Consider the following 27,868-nt stretch of genomic DNA (forward strand, 5'->3'; position numbering starts at 1 on the left):
TCTACTGTCTCTTCTGTTAGACCCTTCTTTGATCTGTAATCCTGTCCAGCTCCTCTGGGTTAGACCTATGCGGCCTAAGGGAATTACTTCTCAATCTCAAGTGCCCTAGCCAAGTATCCAGAGAGGCAGCTTCCATTGCAGCCTTGGAGACCTAGGCTCCTGCCGCACCCTCCTAGATGCGTTTCCTCTAAGCTGAGCAGGAGTCCCCCAACTCATTTGCTGCCCTTTGGGGGGCAGTGCTTCCATATTGTGTTTTAATGCTTTCGAGAGGTAGGTTCCCTGGAGTCCTGCTGAGCTTGCCTGTCCCTCACTACTGAAAATGTGGTAGTGAAACAGCACCTCCTGCTGGTAGGACTGTAGGTGGAAGATCCTGCTCAGCTTAGAAGGAACAGTGCCCCCACCCCCAGTGCTGGCAGATCTTTTGTTCCTTTATTTCTAAAGTATCATATAGTTCCTTCTAAATCAGAATGGCAGATGCCCACAAACATTTTGGGTTCTCTTTGCCTTTGTAGGTACAGGTCAAATTGGGAGTAGGGAATCCAGAATTTTCCTCCTTTCAAATATAAAGGGAGCCTTTTAGAGTCATGCTACATTGTTCTTAAATATTTAATTTTATAAATGGTTTCCATTTTTTTCTATTTTATGTGGGAAACCTGCTCAGTATATCTTGCGTTTTCCAAACCAAAGTCTTCAAAAAACAGGACCAGGTATATCTTTCATGATATTAGTGTCCTTCATTATTTTATATAGTGTCAATTTCTAGGCATCCATGTTCTCCTCAGACCTTACGTGAGACTATTAATATGGCCATAAGATATTGAGAACTGTGTTATCAGCCTCTTATTGTTCAGTTCCCCATGTGAAGTGGTTTTAATTACAGGTTAATTTTCGAAATCTTGTCAAGTAGAACACTGTGGTTTGGAATTGTAATATCGTAGAAATAAATGAAACAAGTCAGCTTGGATTTGCATAGAATGAGCTAATTTATATATACAGCTGTGACGGAGGAATATCTTGGGGGGTTTTTTTTTGCTGGAGGGACTAAACAAACCAAACAAACCAATTTCCAAATTCTTTAACTGCTGATGCTGTATTAGGCAAAAGATATGATCCAAAGGTCCACCCCATTTCACAGCCATGTCATCAAGTGCATTTTCTAATGAAGTCTCTCTCTCTCTCATAGAGTTATGTGCTACAGACTGTGGTAGTCATGGCGTGTGTTCTGGAGGAGCGTGCCAGTGCGAGGAAGGCTGGGGAGGGTCAAACTGCAATGAGCGTGCATGTCACCCACTCTGCGCTGAGCACGGCCATTGCAAAGATGGAACATGTGAATGTAGCCCTGGCTGGGAAGGAAATCATTGCACCATTGGTAATAACCTTTTAGTTAAATGGAAAATTATGACTAGCTGTGAGAATAATAAAGCACTTATCTCAAGCTTACCTCATTATTTTAATTGTGCTTTATGCTGTCCGTTTGTTCATTTTAATATTCTTTGTTAGATTCTTGATATGCTGCGTTTCTAACCATGTGGGTGTTCTCTGTACCCCTTTTGTGCAGAGCACAATTTTCCATCTTGGCTCAAGAGCAAGCTGTCCTCAGTTTCTGCCCGTCTTTCTCCTCTAGAGAAAGTATCCTCTCTTTTACCCCACAGATGCCTAATATCCTCCATAATATACTCCATCCTTCTTGCAATGAACCCTGCTTTTCTCCAGTAAACAGACAGATAACCTTTTCCCACAACTTTCGCCTCTGCAATAATTTATATTCCATCTCTTCAGACACTAACATCGACTCCTTCAATCTATTAGTTTATCAACCAATTAATTATCATCGTTCAAGGACTCATCCAGTGGCGTACCAAGGGGGAAGCGGTCCGCCCCGGGTACAGCCTTAAGGGGGTACACAGCTGGCCAGGACCGGAAAATGGTCGATCGCCAAGGCAAAGTGAGTCGATCGCGGAGCCCATCACGGGCTCCGTGATAGACTCACTTTGCCTTGGCGATCTACCGGGCCGATCAGCCTTCCTCTCCCCGACGTCAATTCTGCCGTCAGAGAGAAAGTTCGGGCCAGCCAATCGCTGCCTGGCTGGGCAGAACTTCCTCTCCAACGGCAGAATTGACATCGGGAAGAGGAATGCTGGTCGGCCCGACGCAGGGAAGCAGAGAGAGCTTGGGGCGGCAGCAGCCGCGGCTTTGGGGCCTGTTCCTCGATGGTGGCAGCAGTGGCTTAGTGGAGGGCAGGCAGGGAGAAAGAAAGAAAGGGGGCAGGCAGGGAGACAGAAGGGAAACAGAAAAAAAGTAAGGGGGCATGAAGCGAGAAAAAAGAAAGGGAGGCAGGGAGAGAGGAAGAAAAAGTTGGGGGAGGGAATGAGGTCTGGAGGAGAGGAAGCATTCAGGCTGAAAGAAGGGAAGAAAGATTGGATGCACAGTCAGAAGAAGAAAGTGCAACCAGAGACTCATGAAATCACCAGACAAGGTAGGAAAAATGATTTTATTTTCAATTTAGTGATCAAAATGTGTCTGAATTTATATCTGCTGTATATATTTTGCACTATGGCCCTCTTTTACTAAACGGCAATAGCGGTTTTTAGCGCAGGGAGCCTATGAGCGTCAAGAGCAGCCCTTGCAATTCAGCGCAGCTCCCTACGCTAAAATCTGCCATTGTGGTTTAGTAAAAAGGGAGGGGGTATATTTGTCTATTTTTGTATGGTTGTTACTGAGGTGACAGTGCATAGAGTCATCTGCCTTGACCTCTTTGAAAAAAAACCCAGAATTGGAATGAAAATTAACATTTTCTCAGTGTACAGTGTGCTTTGTGTTTTTTTTTTTATTTTATTGTTGGTAGATCATTTTGACTTGGTCATTTTAAAAGTAGCTCGCAAGCCCAAAAAGTGTGGGCACCCCTGAGCTAGAGCGTTGAAGCTGCGTGTGGCTGCCGTAAAGGTTATCTCTGACACAACCGGAAGTTGCATCAGAGACGACCTTTACGGCAGCCATATGCAACTACAATGCTCCGGCTGCTGTATGAAGGCAGTTTAGACATCGCTGGCCACAGGGCAGGGAGGTTTGTCGGACCAGGCCTGTTGTCCGGGAAGGGGGAGGGCGTTGCAGATCTTGTTGCCAAAATCGGAAAGGTGAGGAAGGGAGAAAGATGGGCCTGTGGTGGATGAAGAGATTGAGAGAAGGGGGCAGATGATGGAAGTGGGTAGAAAGGGGAGAGAGAAGAGGTCAGATGATGGAAGTGGGGAGAAGGGAGAGCAAATGCTGAATGGAAGTGGAGAAAGAGAACACATACTGGATGGAAGGAGGGATAAAGAAAAAGGACATATACTGGATGGGGGAAGAAGATAGAGTTAGTGAGATAGTGGAGGGGTGAAGGAAAGGGGTGGCATGCTGTGGGTAGACATAGTGAAAAGAGGGAAACTGAGGACTGCATAGTAAGAAAGAATTTAATTTAGACGGAAGCAGAAAATAAAGAAGGAAGACCAGAGAAGGAAAGGGAATAGAGAGAGGAGAGAGAGATGCCAGAGAACGGGGAAGGAGACAAAGATATCAGATCTGAGCGGAGAAAATGAAAAGAGAGAGATGCTAAAAACCACAGGGGGGAGGGAAAGAGAGATGGAAGGAGAAAGATGCCAGACTATGAGGGAACAGATGGAAGATGATGGATGCCTAGAGGAGAGGTCTAGAGATGATGGGGGTCTAGAGGAGAGATGGAAGGGGGAGGCATACAGTTTCTGGAAGGGGCATAGAAGGAGAGAAGATGCCATATAGGGAGGGGCAGAGAGATGGCAGACAGTGGATGGAAGGAAGACAGTAACAAGAAGATGAAGAAAGCAGAAACCAGAGAAGACAAAGGTAGAACAAAAATTTTCTATTTATTTATTGTTTTAGGAGATATATGTCACTGTTTCTGTGGTGTTGCATTTTATGCAGAGTCCAGCTTCTTGCTGGTTCAATTTAACCTTTGTCTATGTATTTCTATTTTATCCCCCCTTTTACAAAACTGTGGAGCATTTTTTAGCGCCAGCCGTGGTGGTAGCAGCTCTGATGCTCAGAATTCTATGAGCGTCAGGGCTGTTACCACCATGGCTAAAATCCACACTTCAGTTTTGTAAAAGGGGGAGGGGATAGTTTGTGATGACATATTCCATACTAGGCAAAGGTGTTTTCTGTGTTCTGTGTGTTCGAAAGACATGGTTTTCTGTTAGGTTTGACGGTGTAGGATTGATCTGTACTGGTCTGGCTTGTTTAGTTTTACAATGGGTGTATTGATGTACTGCTCACTGCAATATGTAAGATGCTGCCTTTTCCTAGGTACTCATGTGTGACATGTGGCTTGTTACTAAAAATCATGTTTTTCGTACAGATGGGGAGGGGGGTGGTGCCAAAAAATGATGGGCCCCGGGTGTCACATATGCTAGGTACGCCACTGGACTCATCCTGCCTAAGCAGAACTCTTGTCTTTCAGCTGTCTGCATGCAGTAAGTTATCAGTTTCACTTTTATTTGCAATAAAGAGTTGGAAATTAAGAAAAAACAAGTCTTCCTTTGGATGGTGGCCTGGTTTAGCAGGCTTTTTAATAATACATGGCTAATGCTGTGAGAACAGCATGTTTAGGAGCAAACTCCTGCAAACTCCAGCCTTAGAAGAAACTTTCTCGCCTGTGCTTTCCCTGTACTGGAAGTTCTGTGCCCTCCAGTAAGAACATCCAGAGAAGGCAGGTGATGAAAAGTTGGAAGCTAACAAATCCATCATAGAAATGCAGTGATTTGTGAAGTTTAATAATAATGGGATCCTGTTATTAAGGCGTGTTAACCAATTTAGCGCTCACTAAATCCTAAATCCTAAATCTATGGGCGCCTTGGCATTTAGTGCACCTTAATAAAAGGACCCCAATGTGAATATTTTAGAATATTTTATGAATACTTTGTTATGTCTTTTCTAAAAGTCGACATACATTATTGACTGATAAATTGTCTGCAAAAATATGCTTTTTGTGAAATCCTTATAATTGTGCCGTTTTCCATTTCATAAGCATATGGATTCTTAGGACAAGAAGAATGGAAATCTGTAGCGTAATGCAAACTGTGGGTGGTTTTACCACAAATAATTTATTAATAACCATTTCTCATCTTCCTTTTTTAGCTCACTACTTAGATGCTGTTAGAGGTATGTGTTCATATATTCATTGCAAAGAAAGGCAGAAAATATTTGACAATTTTGTGACAGGCATGTATATAGTTTTGTTTTGTTTTTAATTTTCTGTTCTAGAATGTTCAGTATTTTGTTTTGCAAAAAGGAAAATATGTTCAAAAATTTTCATTTTTTATATTTGGCTTATGAATGTGCAATAATGAATAACATTTAAGGGCAAGTTATTCAGTTTCTGCAAAACTAGAGGATAAGTATATCACTTTAGATTAGGTAGTATGGTTGCCGTGTGGAAATAAGTCTATTAAAAAAAAGGAGGACGGTGATATTTTTTATTGGACTAGTTTAACACATTTCTAAGATAGTTTTCAGGTCAAAACAAAATGAACAGGTCAGTTAAAAAAATAAAATGCCCAGAGAGGTTCTACATTATGAAGGCGGCAAAATTTCCCAGTGGCAGGACACTCTATGGGACCAGATCACACCATCAGGATATTAAAAGGAATACTAGACAGTAACTTAGCATGTTTGAAAATAAAATGACTGAAAACTGCAAAACTAAACTAGCTGCATAGCTGTAAAGTCTCTGGTCACTTTTTACCTGCTGACTCTGCACTAATTTTCAAAGCAAAAGTACACTTTACACTTTTTTTGAAAGTTGCTTAATAAGAAAGTCCTTGCACATCTTGCATCAACCTTTTTATGTAAGGGTGCTTTATTAGACTAAAACAAAGGCCGAGATTCTGTAACTGGCACATATGTCGGAGGCTGCCTTAAAAGCGACCACCGATTGTGTGTCAATCACTCGACAGCGCTGGTTACAAAATCGCCCCTGATTCAGCCAAGACAGGCGGTTGGAATGTAGGCCCGGAAAACCCTGGCCTACATTTCATCCACCTATTTATGTCACCTTGGGATCCTAAAGTCAGGCCGCACCAGCCATAAGCTGATCGCAGCAAGGGGAAGTTATCCCTGATCAGCTGAGACGGCAATGCTCCCCGAAGCCGTTGCCAGGTCATCTGATCGGGGGAGGGATGCCCTGCCACGATCAGCTAAGCTAAGTAACAAAAACCCACCTAAAGTCACCAGATAAGCACTGCAAACACATAATACAGACCCCCAAACACTATCCCAGTGATCACCGCGCCCCCCCCCCCCCATAAAAATATTAATCACACCTTTAAAATTCAGCCTCCAGACCATCATCACCTGGCCGCCTGGCATAGGAAAGCCTAGTCGTCCAGCACAGAGGCAGCTTAAGTCATCTTTGGGGTAGGTTAGGGACTCATGGAGAGGAGGGCCCATGCCCATAAGCCCCTGTAATCACTGCATTGATACTGAAACATGTGCACTCCCCTATACACCCCCAAAACCCTTTTGTGCTGGCATATAAGTGGCTCCTGCAGCCTTAAGGGCTATTGGGGTGGTAGATAAGTGGGTCTAGGGGATTCTGGAGGTGGTTTGGGGGGGCTTACCGTAACGTATAAGGGAGCTGTAGGGAGGAGAAGACATGACACCCTTTTTGTGAAGTTCACAGCAGTGCCCTGTAAGGTACCCCACTATTTAGGTGGCATGTCTGGGTGTTCAGTCCATCACTTTGCAGACCCCTCCCATGTCCAACAGGGCTTGTTCTAGGCGTTTTGGACTTGGACGAAAAGTTGGACGGAAATGTGATATAAAGATGGACGCTTTAGCGACTTAGACGATCAGATCAGCAGGTCTTATTTTTTGAAAATGTGTCTTAGGCTGTTTTTTCACTTTGGACAACTTGCGAGTTGGACACAAATTGACTTAGACGTCCCTTTTCATTATGCCCCTCCACGGGTTTAAACACAATCTTGGAATGGCAACCTTTTTTACTGATTTTATCCTGTCTATCAGAGATTGTGCTGTCAAGTTTGTCTTGGAAGCCCTAGTATATGGATATACATGTTACATTGTATACTTTTAGCATTTTTGGAAACTTATTTTTTAGTCTTTTTTAAAAGTTTTTTTTGTATCTATTTAAAATGCGCCTTTCCCCATGTTTTGTGCATAGCGAGTCACGCACCACACCAGTGGTGACGTTATCACGCACTGTTCCTTTTTTTAATTAGCTGGGCGCTTCTCTCAGTCTCGCGGCCATTTTGAGATTGCTTATACCTGCTTTTCCAGTTTCCTGTCAGCTTTTGGGAAGCGTAATGTAGGCCAGGCTTTTCCAGACTTACATTTCAGCTGCCTGTCTTGCCGTGAATCGTGGCTAGGTAGCCACTTTAGTCCTCCTAATGCTACTTCCAGCGTAGGCGTTGGCGTTCCGCATACTAAAGCGGCTACCTAGCCGCGATGCCAGTCACCTTATATTTAGGCGTCAGCAGGCGCTTCAACACTGCCATTTTTTTGCTGTTTCTGACGGCGTTTCTCAATTAACTTAGGCATCATCAGGGACTCCTACGAGCGCCTAAGTTTAGGCACTGTTTATAGAATTTCCCTGAAAATGTGTACTTTTGGAAAATAAGAGTACACAGTCCTCGCCCTAAAGAGTCCGTTTCCACCTTAAAAATTCTTGGGGTCATAATTGATGATAAACTACTGTTCCACAAACATATCAATAATATAGTCAAAATATGTTTTTATAAATTGCGTTTAATACGGTCAATCGCCAAATTTCTTGAGCCCAAATCGATTAATATTCTGATACATTCACTGATTATAGCTAAAATGGATTACTGCAACTCACTACTACTTAACATCTCCCAAAAAGAAAAAAGAAGACTTCAACTTATCCAAAATACAGCTATTAAACTAACGCTAAGAAATATGACCACGTCACGCCATTATTGATCGATTCTCACTGGCTCCCTATCAATCATCGCATCCTTTTTAAGCTCATGCTGCTAATATTTAAAACCCTAACCTATAATGAACCTCAATCCATAGCCAGAATGTTAATACCCCATAAGACAATACGTCCACTCAGGTCATCCTTCCAAAATCTCTTATCTATGCCCTCTTTGAAAATAGTAGGCACGAGAAGATCCGATATGTTCTCTGTAATGGGCCCCCAATGTGGAATTCATTACCACATTATATTAAAAATGAAAAAGACCTCTCCTCCTTTAAAAAATCATTAAAATCTTATCTTTTTAAAGATGCTTATAATACTTGAACTTTAAATTTGCTTAATATTTTTAAATTTTAACTATCCCATTTCCTTTCGTTCTTTTCCTTTTTTGTTTTTCTTCTAAATAGAATTGTAACTTTCCCCCCCCCCCTTCCTCCCAACTCAAGTTTGTCTTGTCTCTAAGAATTTTGTCATTTGGTTTGTCCTTTTTGTAATTCACACTTTTCTTTTAATAATTTTGTACATCGCTTAGCAAACCGATTAAGCGATCCATCAAATTCTAATAAACTTGTAACTTGTAAACTTGTTCCTCCAGGTGTCCTTATAGAATTAATGGACAGCACGCTCCATCAGGATTGCCTATAAGTATTATCTGTATGGCAGCTAAATATCACTGCTGTATAGAAAATGTTTGCTTGTCATCCTTGCTCTGCCCTTCTACTATGCTTTTACGCTGCAAAAAAAAACCTGAGGGAACGTTACAGTTTAGGGGGTGAAGAATTTAGTGTGCACTGGTAAACCTGGAACTGTTTTGGCACAAGTAAATTTTTTGATAATGCTGCTGCTCACTTTGGTATTTTTAAAATGTCATTAATGTGCCTATTGCTTGGAGTCTCTTCAGTCCTTTGATGCGAAAAGCTGCCATCTTCCTCGTTTCTTTTGAAGTGAGAAATGAGAGGCAGAGATGGTTGTTTGCATTGGTAAAAGATGAGAAGTGAGACTGCTTGTGTTATGAGTATTTTATGAAACTTAGGGCTCCTTTTACGAAGCCGCATTAGCGGCTTTAGCGTGCGGGACTTTTAATCACGCCTATTTTTGTTTGTTATCCTGTTTTGTGTAAAAAGATATTCTGCTTTTAACCACTCAGTAAAGACTCAGAATTATGTGTATTTATTTCTTAATATATACCTTTCAATGGGTACATGCAAAGCAGTTCACAACACTAGATACAAGTAGGAAAAAAGCTACAATAAATTGTCAAAAGTCAGGAAAGGAGCAAAATAAGTAAAAGAGTTAAAATAAAAGATAAAAAGTACTGTTGCCAACCTAGTCAACCTGGTGCTTCTGCCTGACCCAAAAAAGCTTGTGTAATAAAGTGAGTTTTCAAAGCAGCTTTTAAATGATACACTAGCTCTGATCTTGAAACTGGAAAGAAGTTCAACAAAGAAGAAACTATAGAAAATAAGTCATAGACTGGGACCTGGGAACCTCCAACTGTGGCAAGGAGGCAAAGTTCCTGGAAGTGCTAGGGGACTGCTTCCTGGAACAGATGGTAGGAGAGCCACGAGAGGAAACGTCACCTTGGACTTGGTCCTAAATGGCATTACGGGTCCGGCAAAGGACCGCTGGGGACGAGCGATCACAACATGATCAACTTCAAACTTGATATCGGGAAAGGGAAAAGGAAAGGTACCAAAACCTCAACCACAACTTTAAACTTTAAAAAGCAAAGATATGACAGCATGAGAGCCATGGTGAAAACAGATCAAGAAAAAGATGGGCAAAGTCATAACGGTGGAACAGGCATGGTCCCTACTTAAAAATACTATCATGGAAGCACAAAGCCTCTACATTCCGCGGATGTCCAAAATAAAGAAAACCACTACTGGGCCTATTCCGGTTGGCCCAGGCATCTCAGGCCCCACCTGTGGGCGGGATTTGAGCCGCCTGGGACAATCAGGTCCTAACCCAGCCATTCAACGGATGGCTGGCCTGTTGGACGGACGGGCTTGGCACTTGTCCGTCCGACCAACGTTTCTGAAGGTAAGGGGGGGTCGCAGGTCAACGGGGGGAGGTGATCAGAGGTTCGGGGGGGCCCTTGTATTGAGGGAAGGAGGGCTTGGGCTCCCTCCTGCCCAATCCTGTTGGGGACTTTGGGGGTGCCGTGGGGCAGGAGGGCTTGGGCTCCATCCTGCCCCGATAGTGTCAGGAAGGTCGGGGGTGCCGCCAGGGCAGGAGGGCTTGGGCTCCCTTTTGCCCTGAACATAGTCGGGGAGTCGGAGGTGCCGCGGGCCAGGAGGGCTTGGGCTCCCTCCTGCCCTGATCGTTGTCGGGGAGGGGGGGGAAGGGTGGATCTCTCCTGCCACGATCATTGCTGTAGAGGGTAGGCATGTTGCTGGGGCCGCTGAGCTGATCACAGCAGCCACGATCAGCTCAGCGGCCCCTTTTCGGCACTTATACCTGTTTTGACTTGGTCTAAGTCAAAACGTATAAGTGCCGACTAGGCAACCTGCCTAAAGTTTTGGTTATACCTGCTGCACGCCTAGGTCTAGGTCGGCCCACTGCCCGCCCTTTCCTCTCCTCTAAAAACACCTCTTTTCGCTCTAGGCGTTTAGAGGCAGGGGAAAGGCCAAAGCTGGTTTTAGATACGTCTAAAACCAGCTTTGATTATGGGTACTTGGACGATCAGGCTCCAAATACCCATTTAGGCCACTTTTTAGACTTTTTTTTTGATTATGAGCCCCATACTGTTCACTAACTCCCCCTCCCACAAAGACCTGTGCCCCATTAGGATAAAAACTTGTATTACTACTATTATTTATTATTTCTATAGCGCTGAAAGGCGTAAACAGAGCTGTACATTTTAACATACAATAGACAGTCTCTGCTGAGAAGAGCTTACAATCAAATTTAGACAGGACATTTCAGGATTGGGGAGGTTATAGCAGGTATAGGTATCTGACAGCGGTGAGGGGGAGTTAAGAGTTGAAAGCAGTTTCAAAAAAGTGGGCCTTTAGCTTGGATTTGAACACTGCCAGGGACGGAGCACGATGTATTGATTCAGGTAACCTGTTCCAGGCATACGGCGCCACAAGAAAGAAGGAACGGAGTCTGGAGTTGGAAGTGGAAGGAAGGGTACAGATAGGAGGAGCTTGCCCAATGAGCGGAGATCACGGGGGGGAGCATAGTGAGAGATGAGTGAGGAGAGATATCAGGGGGCTTCAGAGCGAATGCACTTGTAAGTCAGCAAGAGGAGTTTAAACTGAATTGAAAAATCTTGACTAACCTGTAAGCTGTATATTATAGATATTGGTATTATCCCTAGTATGTGTCGAGTTAGGATAAAAACTTGTACTGTAACTGTGGCAAATTGTAACCTATTAACTGTATTTTGTGTATGCTGACCTGTAGCCCGTCCTGGGCTCTTTGGGGAGGGCGGGATAGAAAACGAAGTCAATATATAAATAAATAATCTGTACTAATCAGTTAATGCAAAATTCATCCTCCTCGAAAATAACAAAGTCCCAACCATAACCAATATAGAAATTAACTCAATCAATTACCCCATTCAACCCACCCTAAAACTACTAGGAATGACGATAGATAGAGGCTGCACCATGCAACCACAAATCAATAAAACAATACAGAAATCATTTGCAGTTATGAGAAACTTAAGACAAATTCAAAAATTCTTCGATAGAACACAATTCCGAATCTTGGTACAATCCCTAGTCCTAGGTCTCTTAGACTATTGCAACATTCTCTACCTCCCCTGCCCAGCAACGATGATAAAACAACTACAAACAATCCAAAACACAACACTAAGACTTATCTTTTCATTGAGGAAACACGACCACATCACAGAGACCTCAACTCACACTGGTTTCCAATTCCGGCAAGAATACTATTAAATTCTACTGTCTACTATTTAAACCCATAAACGGCGACAGCCCAACCTACTTGAACAACCGCTTCACCCAAACTACATCAACAAGACTTAGGAAAACCCATACTCCATTCATGCACCTTCCAATCAAAGAAGTCAAACAGAAAAAACTATATGATGGCCTCCTAGCCACACAAGCAGCAAAATTCGACAACCAAATCTCCAATCTACTAATTATGACCCCAGACTACAAAACATTCAGAAAAGAAATAAAGACGCTACTCTTCAAAAAATTCCTGCAAACGACTTAATACCACTAGCTCCTTCCCAATTCCCAATACCTTCCCGATTCCCCAAAGCAACCTCATCTACTCTTCATCTCCTCTAGAAAATACCAGATATCTTCTTCTTGTAATACATTTTTTGTAATTCTTTTGTAATCCACCTTGAACCGCAAGGCAATGGCAGAATAGAAATCTCTAATGCAATGTAATACACTGCTGCATTCTAATCGATTCACATGCAGTATATCGAATAGCATGCAGCATCGATTAGCCCTTACTTCTTTCAAAATAGGTGACGGTAGGGACCTGCACACTAATGGCCATGCGCTAATGGGAAAATTTGCTCATGGTCATTAATGCAAAATAAGAGAAGAAGCAGCCGTTTTACTCCTGTAGTAAAAACAGTCTTCACACGTGGGGACATAGCCACATAAGAATGCACTGCAGTTTCATAAAAGGGCCCCTTAGGATCTTTGAGTTTGGCTGAAAGGGGGCAGAAATGTAGAAAGCCAGCTGTTTTAGAATGATGGACCCATCATTTTCTAACCATTTTTTAAAAAAAACATTTATTTCTAGGAATAAAAGGCATGCAGTAGGAGTAATTTTTGTTTATGTGGTCTCTCCTAGATGGTTGCCCAGGTCTGTGCAATGGAAATGGGAAATGCACCCTGGATCAGAATGAGTGGCACTGCGTATGTCAAGCCGGCTGGAGTGGAGCAGGGTGTAATGTGATCATGGAACTCATGTGCGGAGATAGTCAGGATAATGAAGCAGGTATTCCACGGGCAGCAAAATTCTCTTTTCAGGTCTACATTCCTTTTGCTATTGACAGATGGTTATAATCCAGAGTGTTGCAATTTCTTTTCTTTCTTTACTGCATTTTTAATTTTTCAGCTCCAATAAGGAAAATAAAATTAAAAAAAATATTCTACCAATATACAGTATTAAAAAAACCCCACCCATGCTATACAAAATAATCAAGAATCTTTCTCCAGTTCACAATAAGAAGGAGATCCTGAAAGCCAAGCAATAAAAATAAAACTAGAAAAAAACTATCAGTAATAAGAAAATTCTATTATTTGGTGCCACTTGTTACTTGGAACTTCTTTTATCAAACCACGGTAGACCTTTCTATTGCAGGCCGGTGAGGTAAATGCTCCAATTATAGAAACATGATGGCAGATAAAGGCCAAATGGCCCATCTAATCTGCCCATCTGCAGTAGCTATTATGTCTTCCTCTCTCTGAGAGATCCCACATGCTTGTCCCAGGCCCTTTTGAATTCAGACACAGTCTCTGTCTCCACCACCTCTTCCGGGAGACTGTTCTACATATCTACCACCTTTTCTGTAAAAAAAGTATTTCCTTAGATTACTCCGGAGCCTGTCGCCTCTTAACTTCATCCTATGCCCTCTCATTGCAGAGTTTCCTTTCAAATGAAAGAGACTCGACTCATGTGCATTTATATTACATAGGTATTTAAACGTCTCCCCTCTCCTGCCTTTCCTCCAAAATATACAGATTGAGATCTTTAAGATTGTCCCCATACGCCTTATCACAAAGACCACACACCATTTTAGTAGCCTTCCTCTGGACCGACTCCATCCTTTTTACATCTTTTTGAAGGTATGGTCTCCAGAATTGCACACAATATTCTAAATGAGGTCTTACCAGAGTCTTATACAGGGGCATCAATACCTCCTTTTTCCTACTGGCCATACCTCTCCCTATGCATCAGTTGTGACAGCTAGCATGTGATGCAAACCTGTGTGGTAGTTGTTACAGCAGCCACTCCTCTGACCAACCCATGTCATACCTAGCTCCTGCCCCTACCTTTCTCCCCCTTTTACAAAACTGCGATAGCAGTTTTTAGCGCAGGCAAGCGTGCTGAATGCTCTGTTCTGCTCCCAACACTCATAGAGTTCCTATAAGCGTTGGGAGCAGCGCAGAGTATTCAGTGCGCCGGCCTTTGCTAAAAAACCACTATCGCAGTTTTGCAAAAGTGGGATAGGTTAGGTACCCAGCTTGGGTTATGTCTGCACATTTCTGGTTTTAACAGCTGTTAGGGCAGGGCACGGGAGAGTGTGGCGCAGTGGTTAAAAGCTACAGCCTCAGCACCCTGGGGTTGTGGGTTCAAACCCACACTGCTCCTTGTGACCCTGGGCAAGTCACTTAATCCCCCCATTGCCCCAGGTACATTAGATAGATTGGGAGCCCACTGAGACAGACAGGGGAAAATGCTTGTGTACCTGAATAAATTCATATAAACCGTTCTGAGCTCTCCTGGGAGAATGGTATAGAAAACTGAATAAAAATAAAAAATATTAAGATGGACTTGTGGAAAATCTGTTGCTTATTCCTGGAATAAGCAGCATGGAATCTACGAGCTTTCTCTTTTGGTATTCTCCAAGTGCTTGTGACCTGGATTAGCCACTGTTGGAAAAGGATAGTGGGCTTGATGGACCTTCGGTAGGTCTAAGTTTGGTAGTGCTTACATAATGGAGCTTAGTGAAAAAGCTCCTTTTTGTTGATTAAGGTAGGGCAAATAAGGAAAGGCCTCACGCCTGCACATTAAAAATAGAGCTGAGGATATGTAGAAACCCGGCTCTAATTAAACCAATTCATATGCTACTTAAATTAGGTCAGGTTTGATGTCACTGTCATAAATAGCATCTTCCCACTAGCCACTCATCAAGTAGAAAGTTTGCAGAACTGTCTCAGTATGGACAATTATGTTAAGACATTACACAAACTTTACAAAAAGAAATGCTCTCAGATTTGAAGAACATTGTAGAACTGGTGCTACTAAATTTACCTCTGCTGTATAGAGATTTTAAATTTGCCGTGCACAAAATCTTAGGTCAGTAGCAATTTTTAGTCTGGTTTTCTACAAAGGACACTAGCCTTATAAAATCATCTTGGCTGTCTATCCCATATTAGACGTTTATCATCTGGACTCTATATTGTTAACATCAGTAATAAATCTCAACGGGAAGCCTCAGCCCCACCACTCCACCGCAAAGTTGCTTTTCAAATTGCGGGAAGCCTTACGTGGCACTTTATATTTATATATATTTATTAGAGGAAATGCTATTATGCAACAAAAAATTTTTTTTAGATAATTTCAGCACATAAAAAGCAGAACAAAGAAAAGTTTACTATCAAGAAGGTGAGACAGCCAATGATGAGGCGCCACGTAAGGCTTTCCCGCAATTTGAAAAGCGGCTTTGCGGTGGAGTGGTGGGGCTGAGGCTTCCTGTTGAGATTTATTACTGATGTTAACAATATAGAGTCCAGATGATAAACGCCTATATGAGATAGTTCTGGACTTTAAGGAACATTCTAACTTATGCCACAGTTTATTTGGGTATCCCATATTAGAGGCAGAGCGAATTTTTATTACTGTGCCAAAATTGGCCCCAAATCCTTGTTCTGCCTCTGTTCGTTTTCGGCTGAAAGGCTACAGCCATGGTTTCGGTTTTGTCCAAAACTGACCGTATATTTTCAGTGAAAGTCAACAATTTGTGCTTTGCCTGTATGTCTCCCTTCCTCTCCAGGTAGGAATTCCCTCCCCCCACCCCACCCCATCCCTGCTTCACCTACCTATTGATTAGAGATCTGATGGTCACAGGTTCAGATCCCCTAGAGCTGTTTGTAATCTTTTCATTTAAAAAATTGTGAGCCCTCCAGGGACAAAAAAAAAATACCTATTGAGACTGCCTCTAGAGGAGAACTGCTCCATTGGAGCACCTTTCTTTAACCTGGATGTGCCAAAAAATACCAGATCTAAATACAGACATTGATTGTTTTGGACATGGATATCCCTTCCCTTCCCCCCCCCCCTTTTTTTTAAATCTTTATTAATTTTCAAAACTAATACAAAGTGCTAGGAATTATACAGACATTAATAATCAACGTAAGCACTTAAATTCCATCAATAACAATACAGAAGAAAAATATCCCTCCTTTCCCATCCAACAATTTAATCAAGAATGTACTTTATATACTAAACTCAATAAAAAATTTTGAACTAAAAAAAGAAATAAACCAAAAAGATTTCCCCCCCTCCCACCCCATCCTGGATATGTATAAAAATAAACAAAAATGAAATAAAATAAAAGACAACTTTTGTTGAAGAAACAAAAGATGTCAACGGGCCCCAAACCAAATTTAAAAAATTGCTATGCCCCAACATACCAGCATTCATCTTTTCATATTTGTAACCTAAACATAAATTGGCCCACCAAAAGGAAAGTTGAGGCGGTCACAATTTTTCCAATTGCGGGTTATCATTTGGATAGCGATCCCTGTCATAATTGGGAAAAGCCTGCATTTGTAGCGATCCATGGGAGGCTTAATATGCAGCAATGTTCCACATTTAATTGCCTCATACGTCAAAGGGTTTGTTGAGGTTAATCTATCCCTTTCCCTTCTGCATTTGAAGTTGGACATTCATCTTTTGGCTTCTCTCTAGACCACCAAAAACATATCCAGACCATGTCCCCTTGCCCTAGAAATATGCTGCAGATGTAAGCATCCATATTCTGGCTTCATAAAATTGGGATTTGGTCATACAAAACAATTTTTTTAAAAAATTTATAGCCCGCGTATCCTGCAATTCTAGGTGGACAACTGTACAAGATGCATAATAAAATAACACACAATAATTTTTAAAAAGGCAAATGACATTAAAAAATAAACTATAACAAACAAAACAACTACAAGCGTTAGAGTAAAATCAGTCAAAAGACATATCAAGCATAAAACTGAAACCACAGATTACGACAGGAACACTTGTTTCAAAAGCCTGGTTTTTAACATCTTCCTAAACTGCAGTATCCCTGATAAACTTCGCACCTCCATGGGTAACTCAGTATATTAACCTTAGAAGGACATCTCTCCCAGATAGTTTTTTTCTGTGTTTTCTTAAAGTTTGAGCAAGGTTACAGAGAAAAGCTGGAAACAACTTTTTACCCGGAGAAGGTATGAATGCCATATGTCATTGCTTCTCAAATCAGCCCTCAAGACACACCCAGCCTAGTCAGGTTTTCAGGATAGCCGCAATGAAAAATCATGAGCGATTTGCCTCCATGTTATGCAAATGTTCTCTCATGTATGTTTATTGAGGCTATCCTAAAAACCCAACCAGTTGGGTATACCCTGAGGAACGGGTTTGAGAGGCGCTGCCATATGCTACATGCGGAGTTTCAGCTAGACCGCATGGACCTGAGTTTACAGGATGCCTATGTGAGAAGTACAAAAAGGCGCCTATTTGAAAGGGACAGTATAAGCAAAAGGGCAGATTAACTACCATTCAAAGTTGAATAAATATATATATCTATTCAACATAAAGATCCCTCTGGAAACTATAAAGATGTGAGACCTAACTCAAACAACCTCATAAGAGCGTCTAAGAAATATTGATAAAAATGAATCACCGCCAAAACACTTTCAAAGAGAATTGTACATTGCGTAGGTCTGTATGAACTTGGTAACAACCCCTTTGGATATGAACAACTCTAAAAAGGTGGATATGTCATAATGCTTATAACACTCAGATCATAGGATCTCCTATAACATACATAAGAACATAAGAAGTTGCCTCCACTGGGTCAGACCAGAGGTCCATCCTGCCCAGCGGTCCGCTCCCGCGGCGGCCCATCAGGTCCGCGATCTGTGAAGTGGTTACTGACCATTTCCATAACCTACCTCAAGTTCTATCTGTACCCCTCTATCCCCTTATCCTCCAGGAACCTATCCAAACCCTTCTTGAACCCCTGTACAGAGTTCTGGCTTATCACCTCCTCTGGAAGCCTGTTCCATGTGTCCACCACCCTCTGGGTAAAAAAGAACTTCCTAGCATTTGTTCTAAACCTGTCCCCTTTCAATTTCTCCGAGTGACCCCTAGTGCTTGTGGCTCCCCACAGTTTGAAGAATCTGTTCTTATTCACTTTCTCTATGCCCTTTAGGATTTTGAAGGTTTCTATCATGTCCCCTCTAAGTCTCCTCTTCTCCAGAGAGAACAGCCCCAGCGTTTTTAACCTGTCAGCGTATGAGAAATTTTCCATACCTTTTATCAGTTTAGTCGCCCTCCTCTGCACTCCCTCGAGTACCGCCATATCCTTTTTGAGGTACGGCGACCAGTATTGAACACAGTACTCCAGTACATGTTATTTCAAATCCCCATCCTGGGACCATGGCTTTAATCAAATACACACCACCTTACCTTCCTCTAAACAAAACAACAGGTGCTATGCCAACTACTTATTGCTGTTAGTATTAGTTAAAACAGTAGCACTAAACCTAGCATTGGCAACACTTATCTTGGATGGTATCGATCAAACCCAGTGCTGGCAAGACTCAAATGACTTTGGCATAGCACCTGTTGTTTTGTTTAGAGCAGGGGCCACAATCCAGTCGGGTTTTCAGGATATCCCCAATGAATATGCATGATATCTATTTGCATGCACTGCTTTCATTGTATGCTAATACAGTGGTACCTCGGTTTACGAGGCACCGGTTTGTGAGTGTTTTGCAAGACGAGCAAAACATTTGCAAACTTGGTGCCTCGTAAACTGAGCTTGCCTCGCTGTACGAGCGCCCCCCCCCCCCCCTCCTCGCGATCCGGCATCCCCCCCCAGCGATCCGGTATCCCCCCCCCCCCCCCCCGCGATCCTACATCCCCCCACCCGAGCACGGCAATGACATCCCTTACCCCAACTGGGCACCAGTGCCGGTGCCCGAAGATCCTCCCTCTTCTGGCGCGGCCTGAACTGGGCGGTGCATCGGAGATCCTTCCTCTTCTGAGCTGGGCTGGGCTGGGCTGGACTGGCTTAGAGCATTTGCGCATGCTCAAAGCCTTCTGGTCTCGCTCACTCCGAGATTCTCAGATTCTCAAATGCTCAAAGCCAGTAAAGCCCAGCCCAGACCAGAAGAGGGAGGATCTCCGATGCACTGCCCAGCCCAGGCTGCACCAGAAGAGGGAGGATCTTTGGGCACCGGCACTGGTGCCCAGTCGGGGTAAGGGATGTCATTGCCGTGCCTCGGGGGGAGGGGATGTAGGATCGCGGTGGAGGGGGGCAACGCGAGCGGGGAGAGGATGTCGGTTCGCAGGAGGGATGCTGGATCGCGGGGAGGGGTATGGAGCAGCTTCGGTGACCTCAAGGGGGGGGGGAATGGAGCAACGCCGGTAGCCTCAGGGGAGGAGGAGGTGGAACCAATCAAAGCAAGTTTCCCTTACTTCCTATGGGGAAACTTCCTTTGATATACGAGCAATTTGGTTTACGAGCATGCTTCTGGAACGAATTATGCTCGTAAACCAAGGTTCCACTGTAGATTTCATGCATATTCATTGGGGAAATCCTGAAAACCCGACTGGATTGCGGCCCTCGAGAAGGGACTTTGACAGCCCTGGTTTAGAGGAAGGTAGGGTGGTGTGTTATAGGAGAGTTATAAGCATTATGACATACCCACCTTGTTAGAGTTGTTCATAACCAGTGGGGTTGTTACCAAGTTCATACAGACATACGCAATGTAAAATTCTCTTTGAAAGTGATTAATTTTTATCAGTATTTCTTAGAAGCTCTTATGAGGTTGTTTGAGTTAGGTCTCACATCTTTATGTTGAATAGATATATATATATATTTATTCAACTTTGAATGGTAATTGATCTTCCCTTTTGCTCATGTTGTGCTACTTTTGGATGTTGGGCATGTTCTTGATGAGGAAACATTTTTCTAATGCCAATTTGAAAGGCAACATAGGCACCTATCTGCCTTTGTAGTAGGGGTGGGCAACCTCAGTCCTCGAGGGCAGCAACCCACTCAGGTTTTCAGGATTTTTCCACTTGGTAGGCCCGAAAACCATTTGTGTGTACTGCCTCCGTTGTATGCAAATAGATCTTATGCATATTCATTGGGGAAATCCTGAAAACCTGACTGGGTTGTGGCCCATGAGGATCAAGGTTGCCCACCCATACTTTATCGAAGAAGCAACCTGATCCAGCCGCAGCAGCCTCTACTCCTGTTCCTGGTAACACCAGTGCATAGTGTATATAAAAATATTCATCATCTTGTCAGTTTCCGTGTGTATAGTTTACAGTTCACTCAAAGCTTGATACCCTGCCGCTTTTTTAATATAGGGGATGTTATTTAATATACCACATTTCTGTGGTTACAATCATAGCAGTTTACGTATTATATACAGGAACTTATTTTATATCTGGGGCAATGGAAGGTTATAGGGCAAATTCTATAAGAAGCGCCCAAAAGTTAGGCGCCTAATTAGGCACTGTTCAGCGCGATTCAAGTAAAATTGGGCGCTGTTTAGTGAATTGCGCTGAGCGGAACCTATTTCGGAGGCGCCCATTAAATAGGACAGCTCTAGGTACAACTAAAAGTTAGGCACCCATCCGAGCGCTTAAGCACGCTTAAGATCAGTGATTCCGTAAGAAGGTGCCTAACACGTAGCCACGCCCACGCCTAACATACATAGGCCCTGATTCTCTAAAAGTGTGTCCCGATTTTAGGCAGCTGTAGACGTCCTACAGCTGTCTAATCAGCCAATCGGGATGCACGTTTTTTTAAAAAAAATGCTCCCCAGGCAGGCCTGAAGGCGCCTCCGGGAGACTAGGGAGACCCGCAAGATGCCTAAGCTCGTCTAAGGGCCTTAGGAGGGCCTTAGGCTGAACCTAGGCGGCCCTACGCGTCTCCCTAGTAGATGAGAAGCTTAAAAATGTAGGCCAGCAAAATGCTGGTCTACATTGTAAGTAGACGCGGCCGCTATACTTATCGCTGCAAGGGATCTCTCTGCCGCTATAAGTATAGCGGGCCGTGGCCCCTGACCGATCACTGGCAGGAGGGTGCCCAAACCCTCCTGCCCGAAGACGCACCCCCCTCCCCGACACTACCGACCGCCCCCCCCCGACATTACCGATCCCCCCCCCCGACAATATCGGTCGCTGGCAGGAGGGTGCCCAATCCCTCCTGCCTGAAGACGCACCCCCCCCCCCTGGGCTAACAACCCCCACTCCACCAAACCTCTTCTTACAGATGGGTCTTGCACGTCGAGCAAGCAGGCACGCCTCGTCAAAATGAGGCGGGCCCGCCCCTTCCCGGCCCATCCCGCCGAAGCCTAAGGCCTGATTGGCCCAGGCTCTAGAAGCCTGGACCAATCAGGCCTTAGGCATAGCGGGTCCGCCCATCCCCACTTAATCTAAGGCCTGATTGGCCAATCAGACCTTAGACTTAGTAGGGATGGGCGGACCCGCTATTCCTAAGGCCTGATTGGTCCAGGCTTCTAGAGCCTGGGCCAATCAGGCCTTAGGCTTCGGCGGGATGGGCCGGGAAGGGGCGGGCCCGCCTCATTTCGATGAGGCATGCCTGCTTGCTCGACGTGCAAGACCCATCTGTAAGAACAGGTTTGGTGGAGTGGGGGTTGTTAGCGCCGGGGGGGGGTGCGTCTTCGGGCAGGAGGGATTGGGCACCCTCCTGCCAGCGACCGATATTGTCGGGGGGGGCGATCGGTAGTGTCGGGGGGGGTGGTCGGTAGTGTCGGGGAGGGGGGTGCGTCTTCGGGCAGGAGGGTTTGGGCACCCTCCTGCCAGTGATCGGTCAGGGGGCCACGGCCCGCTATACTTATAGCGGCAGAGAGATCCCTTGCCGCGATAAGTGTAGCGGGCCGTGTCTAATCTAACCCGATTCTCTAACCGCGTCTGGACGCCGGTTACAGAATCGGGGTTTAGTTTAGGCCGATTCTGAATAGGACGCCTCTCCCGGGCGTCCTATACAGAATCAGGGCCTAGGTGTCTTGCGGGCCTCGCCTTCAATATAGGCGGCCTGCCTGGGGAGCATTTTTTTTTTTTTTAAAACGTGCATCCCGATTGGCTGATTAGACAGCTGTAGGACGCCTACAGCTGCCTAAAATCGGGACGCACTTTTAGAGAATCAGGGCCATAGTGCCTATTTATGTGGCCGCCTAAATTTGTAGAGGCGCCTTGTTACAGAATTGCGCTTTCTTTGATGTGCGCCTATGTTTCAATCAGTGGTGATTAAAAAGCTTCATTGAGCTTGTTCTTCAATTTAGATAGGCGCCTATCTAGTCGGGCGCCTCCGAAATAGGTGCCTATCTTTAGGCGCTGGTTACAGAATTTGGGTCTAAGTGACTTGCCCAGGAGTCACAAGGAGCTGCAGTGAGAATTGAACTAAGATCCCTTGGTTCTCAGCCCACTGCGCTAACCCTCCTCCACTTGAAAATGCCTCTATGTGTGTAGATCTCAGGACAATCTTAAATATGAACATGTAAATCAGACTTAAACGCAAAAAAAAAAAATCCTTATAAAACTACCTCCCACTGTTACTTTGAAAGAAAGAGGAGTGGCCTGAGGTTGTGGGTTCGATTCCGTGGAAAATCAGAGAAAGGTAGGGGAGGGTCATTAAGGTGGGCAGACTAGATGGGCCGTGGCCCTTATCTGCCGTCTATTTCTATGTTTCTATGATTCCCACACCATTCCTTGTAACCCTGGGCAAGACCACTCCATTGCCCCAGGTTCCATACTTAGATTGGGAGCCTACTGGGACAGATAGGGAGAAATACTTAGGGCCTCTTCTATCAAACTGAGCCACGCTGAATGGGCCGTGTTGCTCCCGACGCTCCTATGGTTCCTATGAGCAGCGGGAGCAGCGCATGCCATTCATTTTGGCTCTCTGCGCAGTTTGATAGAAGATGATAGAAGGTCCTTAGAATATCTGAATGTGTAAACCGTTTCGAATAGAAGCGGTACATAAGAAATGTAAATAAATAAATAAAAGGTCAGAGGTGGAAGAATTAAGACTCAAACAGTATTAATTGTTTACTGTTTTTGCCTTCTAAAACACAGGAATAATTCTGTCTCTAAAGGCTCCAGTATAATACATTGCATTCCTACTAGATGTTGTGTTTCTTCTGTAAATACAAACTATAAGAGGGAAAATTTGACCATATTTCTTTTGCTGAAAACTGTCCCTCGAGATGCCTCATGTCTACTTCTACGAAAATTGATAAGCTTGAGGATTAATTAAAGAGTAGAGGAGAGTAAGCATGAGGGGAAACTGTGAAGGGGAAATAACAACGTAATGATAACAGAAATCAACTTAATTAGTTTTCTTTGACCTTGCATTCCCCAAATGGACATTTTATTGCCGTATACTGTTGTTCTCTGGCCATGATGTATGTGTATTTGGTGAATGTTAGATGAGAAAGTTGTGAACATATATATATGGAAAGGTCTTATGAAATGGCTATTGTGAAGTTTTGTCTTCTCAATCAGCAGTGGAAAATCTTTTCTAACTTCATTCTTTGGTCGTATTGGTGGTGTTGTGAAATAAGGAAGCAGTTTGTGGGAAACAGAGCTCTGTGTACTGCTACATGTACTCATTGAGACATTGCTAGTGTTCACTTATGAGAACCAAGAAGTACTTTGAAGCACGAGCAAAGTGGTCTTAATGTTTTGTAGTCCAGAGAAAGAGGCAAGGGAGACGTCCTGCCAGCCAAAAGGATTATCTTTATTCAAACTAAAGGTCCCAGCAAGGATCCAAGTTTCGGCGTGTCTAAACATCGCCTTCCCCAGGGGACACTGACTCAGGAGTCAACGTATGGCACGCTGATTGAAAAACATAAAGAGGTGCGCTTTCGTAGCCTCATAAAGCAAAATTTCAAACAACGCATGCCTCTTTATGTTTTTCAATCAGCACGCCATACGTTGACTCCTGAGGAAGGCGTTGTTTAGACACTCCGAAACTTGGATCCTTGTTGGGACCTTTAGTTTGAATAAAGATAATCCTTTTGGCTGACAGGACGTCTTCCTTGCCTCTTTCTCTGTACTGTTTGCGTTGTGAGGCGAGGACCTTCTTCTTAATGTTTTGTGGACATTCTCAAGAGAATGACGTAACAATGTGACATCCACCAACGTCAATGTACAGGACAGCAGGAAGTCAGACAGAGATGGTCAATGATTTTCAAGCTTCTTTCAGCCATGGGCTGAAGTGAGCCCAGATAGTTTATGCCGGGGCCTTGTCTGGCATCAGCACTGAATATCTCGTTTACAGCTGTTTTTTGCTGATATTCCGACTGGTGTACGGTTAGCTTGGAGGATAATGTTAGGACGGTCTTTTCACTATCCTAACTTAACACTGGCACGTGCAACCTCTCGTTCCCTCACATTAATACACAAAACAATTAACTTCGGAGCAAACGTGGTCACAGCTTTATTAGCATGCAAGCAACAATTAATGAGAAAATCGTTCCAGTATGATCCATCCCCTCCCTTCTGCAGCTAGTTGGTGTCAACCTAGCCTCCCCTTCTCCACACATGCTTGAACAAATTATTAATCCATTTCATATTACCACAAATTAAATACCCTCCAGTATTCATCCTATTTTCCACTCACTTTTAATCCATAAGGCCACCTGGAGTTTCCTTATTCCTGCTGCAAACTCCCTCACACCCCCCCCCCCAAGTCACGCAAACACAAACTCCTCCACCATCTTACAACCTCCACCTCCCACGCTGTACCACCCAGTGTCAACTTCGTAAACACAGCACCGAGAAGGGGAAAATAATAACCACAATCCACACCCAGATTCCCTGCCTCAGCCAGCCACCACCCGAATCTCCTCACAAAAAACCCACCAACATAAAATTCTCCCAGCATCCTTTCCTTCCCTTTTGCTACACACAATCCCCTCAAATCAGTACAAATCCATCCCATTGCGCCTGCCAGTCACCATCTGCCCCTGTTATCCCATCCATGGTCAACCCCGTGGACCCTCTTTATTCACTTACACAACTGGTTAGAGGACTGAATATTGCCACTAACCTGTTAAGTACTGGTTCTGCCCATGGACCAACCTGGCAAAAACTGAACAGTGCTATAACACTCAGAGCCAATATTCATCAGAACTGCAGAGGGCCAGCTCGGCAAGGTTTAATCGGACAGGAGCCTCTCCTGCCCAGTTGAATCCTTTTGAATATCAGGCCCATTATTAATAAATTAAATAGGTCACATTGATATGTCCTATCAAACACAGAATTGTAGAACATATTACAAATGTATTTTTCCATTTTTGACCATCCAGTTTTCAGCTACTTTATCAATCGATGTTTGGATTACTGCAAGTCTATTTACTGTGGATCATCTGAGAAGGTTCTTATTAGATTACAGTTGTTTCAAAATACAGCCGCTAGACTAATCTTTTTGGTTAGAAAATTTGAAAGGGCTTTTTCTTTTGCGCAAATTGCACTGGCTTCCGATTAAATACAGGATTATGTTTAAGGTATCTTATCTAGTATATAAGACTTTGAATGGTAATGCTCCAAAACAGTAATATCTCTTTTATGTATTCCAGCTGATTTTATTACTACGTGGAGTAACTGTAGCTTTAAACTTCAGTTTCCAAAGGTTTTTAGAGTAATTAGGAAGAGTCAATTGGTATGATCATTTTCTTATCAGGCAGTTAAGACGTAGAACAGTCTTCCATTAGATATAAGAAGCTTGAATTCATATATTATTTTTCGTAAAGTTTTAAAGACTTACTTTTCGATGAATGTTATTCTTGATGTAGGGTTCTTCTTGTTATAAACCACTATGAATCTGAATTGAAAAATAGCGGAATATAAAACTACTGATTAGATTTTCAACCAAAATTTGTGTACTAAACTTACAAATATTAGATCTCTTACAAGAGGAAGAGATTTTCCACTTGATATTGAGAAATATTTAGCTGGCTGGAAACAGCTTCTAATAGCACTAAGTCAACTAACTGCGTATATTCAGCGGGGTATAACCAGCTATTTCCCGCTGAATATCCCACTTAGAGGCTATGTCAAGCAACATAGCCAGTTAGCATCAATATTCATTAGGTCTATCTTTGGCTGCTATGACTTAGCCAGTCAGCTGATAAATATTGACTTGGCAGGCTATGTCAAACATGGCAGACCAGAAATTCAAGGATATGACCCCAGCATTGAATTTCTGGGTTCACCGCTTACCGCTGGAGGTAACCGGGCTGCCTCTTGCAGTCTGAAAATCAGGTCCTTTCTCTCTTTTTATGTACAGCTCCATGCTGAAGTAATCCCATTTGCATCCTTTGGTTCCATGGAGAGGTTATTCAATATATTGGGCACAATATTGAGACCAAAGGAGGCAGCCCGGCTACCTCCTTCAGTCCATGGTGATCCCGGATATTCACTGGCATTGAATATCTGGGTCAAAGTTCACCACCGTGAACTTAGCCAGTCAAGCTGATATTCAGCAGCTGGCCAGCTAAGGCCTAGTGGCCAAAGATAGATCTGCTTTTTAGGTGGGCCTATCTAGCTGCTAGCCTTAGCTGGCCAGCCATTGAATACTGGTGGCTGATCCAGGCAATGGGATATTCAGTGGGAGATAGCCAGCTGTCCAATAGCTCCTAGTCATCCAAATAGCGCTGAATATTAAGCGAATTGTGTTGCGTTTAAACACACTGATCCAGTTATTATATCTTTTCTTCTTGTCTAATGAAATACTGTCTAAACTAATCACTAATGATTCTCCTGAAATGTTTCCATAAGTACATTACAACACATTATTCATTTCCAGATGGACTTACAGACTGCGTAGACCCAGACTGTTGCCAACAAGCCAGTTGCTTCTCAAGTCCTCTGTGTCAAGGTTCACCTGACCCACTGGACCTCATTCAGCAGAGTCTGCCTCCTTTCTCCCAGCATCCCACAAGGCTGTTCTATGACCGAATCAAGTTTCTCATAGGCAAGGACAGCACTCATGTAATCCCTGGAGAAATTTTGTTCGACAAGAGGTACAGGATGTTTCATTTTATTATCAATTTTTTTTTTACTACCTTTATGTGATGAGCAATTGCACTATTAATTGTAAAACATTTATTTATTTATTTAAAAATGTATATACCGCATAAATACTTAGCGGTTTTCAAAATTACATGCATACAAATTAAAAATACTAAAACATGTTTCAACAGAACAAACACAATAAAACATTAACAGTATCATTATTAAAACCTTTTTTTTAAATTCATCCAACAAGATAGAACGATAAAATCCCATAAAAAACATTTACAGGACGTTAAGGCTTCAGCACATGAAGGCATTAACAAATAATTGTTTTCAACATTTTCTTAAAATTCAGTCTCCCATCACAAAATCGCAGAATACCAGGCAGCGCATTCCAGAGCTTGGCACCTGCTACAGACAGCATTTTTGCCCCAATCTTAACATGAGAGACTAACATCTTAAAAAATTCAGAAGTTATATATATTACTCGCCAGAGGTGGCCTAAACACTCCCGATAAGCATTTCACATAAAAGGTGGAGAAAAAGCCTCAAAATTCAAATTAACAGCAGTCCACAATCAAAACTTGATAAACATTCAATACTGCTTCATTTCTTATCATAGGCAAAAAAAAACTCCACCACCACTGAAATGAATTTATCAAAGGGTGAAAAAAACCATCACTGTGCACAGGAAAAGAAAAAAACAAAACAGTTTACTTAGCTTTGGAAACATGGTCGAGAACACGCCATAGATGAAAACGTCTGGCCAGAGAAAATATTGGTGGCGCTCACTAGATCAAGTTTCAAGTTTAATAAATTTTGATTGTATGCAATATCCAGTATTTCAATGCGTATGACATAATTCTAATATACAATAAAAGCCAGGGATGACAAATAAAAATA

At 43.2% G+C, this 27,868-nt stretch overlaps 1 protein-coding gene across 1 annotated transcript in view; it reads left to right on the top strand.

Moving 5' to 3' along the window:
- Positions 1–27,868, top strand: part of TENM1 (teneurin transmembrane protein 1) — a 698,125-nt gene that overhangs the window by 377,085 nt on the left and 293,172 nt on the right. Inside the window, exons 12-15 of the mRNA XM_033947005.1 lie at positions 1,184–1,369; positions 5,149–5,172; positions 12,773–12,919; positions 26,757–26,973. Of these exons, the coding sequence (XP_033802896.1) occupies positions 1,184–1,369; positions 5,149–5,172; positions 12,773–12,919; positions 26,757–26,973 (574 nt within the window). The remainder of the gene's footprint in view (positions 1–1,183; positions 1,370–5,148; positions 5,173–12,772; positions 12,920–26,756; positions 26,974–27,868) is intronic.

Source organism: Geotrypetes seraphini, chromosome 5 (genome assembly GCF_902459505.1).
Source record: "Geotrypetes seraphini chromosome 5, aGeoSer1.1, whole genome shotgun sequence".
In the NCBI taxonomy this organism is placed as follows: Eukaryota; Metazoa; Chordata; class Amphibia; order Gymnophiona; family Dermophiidae; genus Geotrypetes; species Geotrypetes seraphini.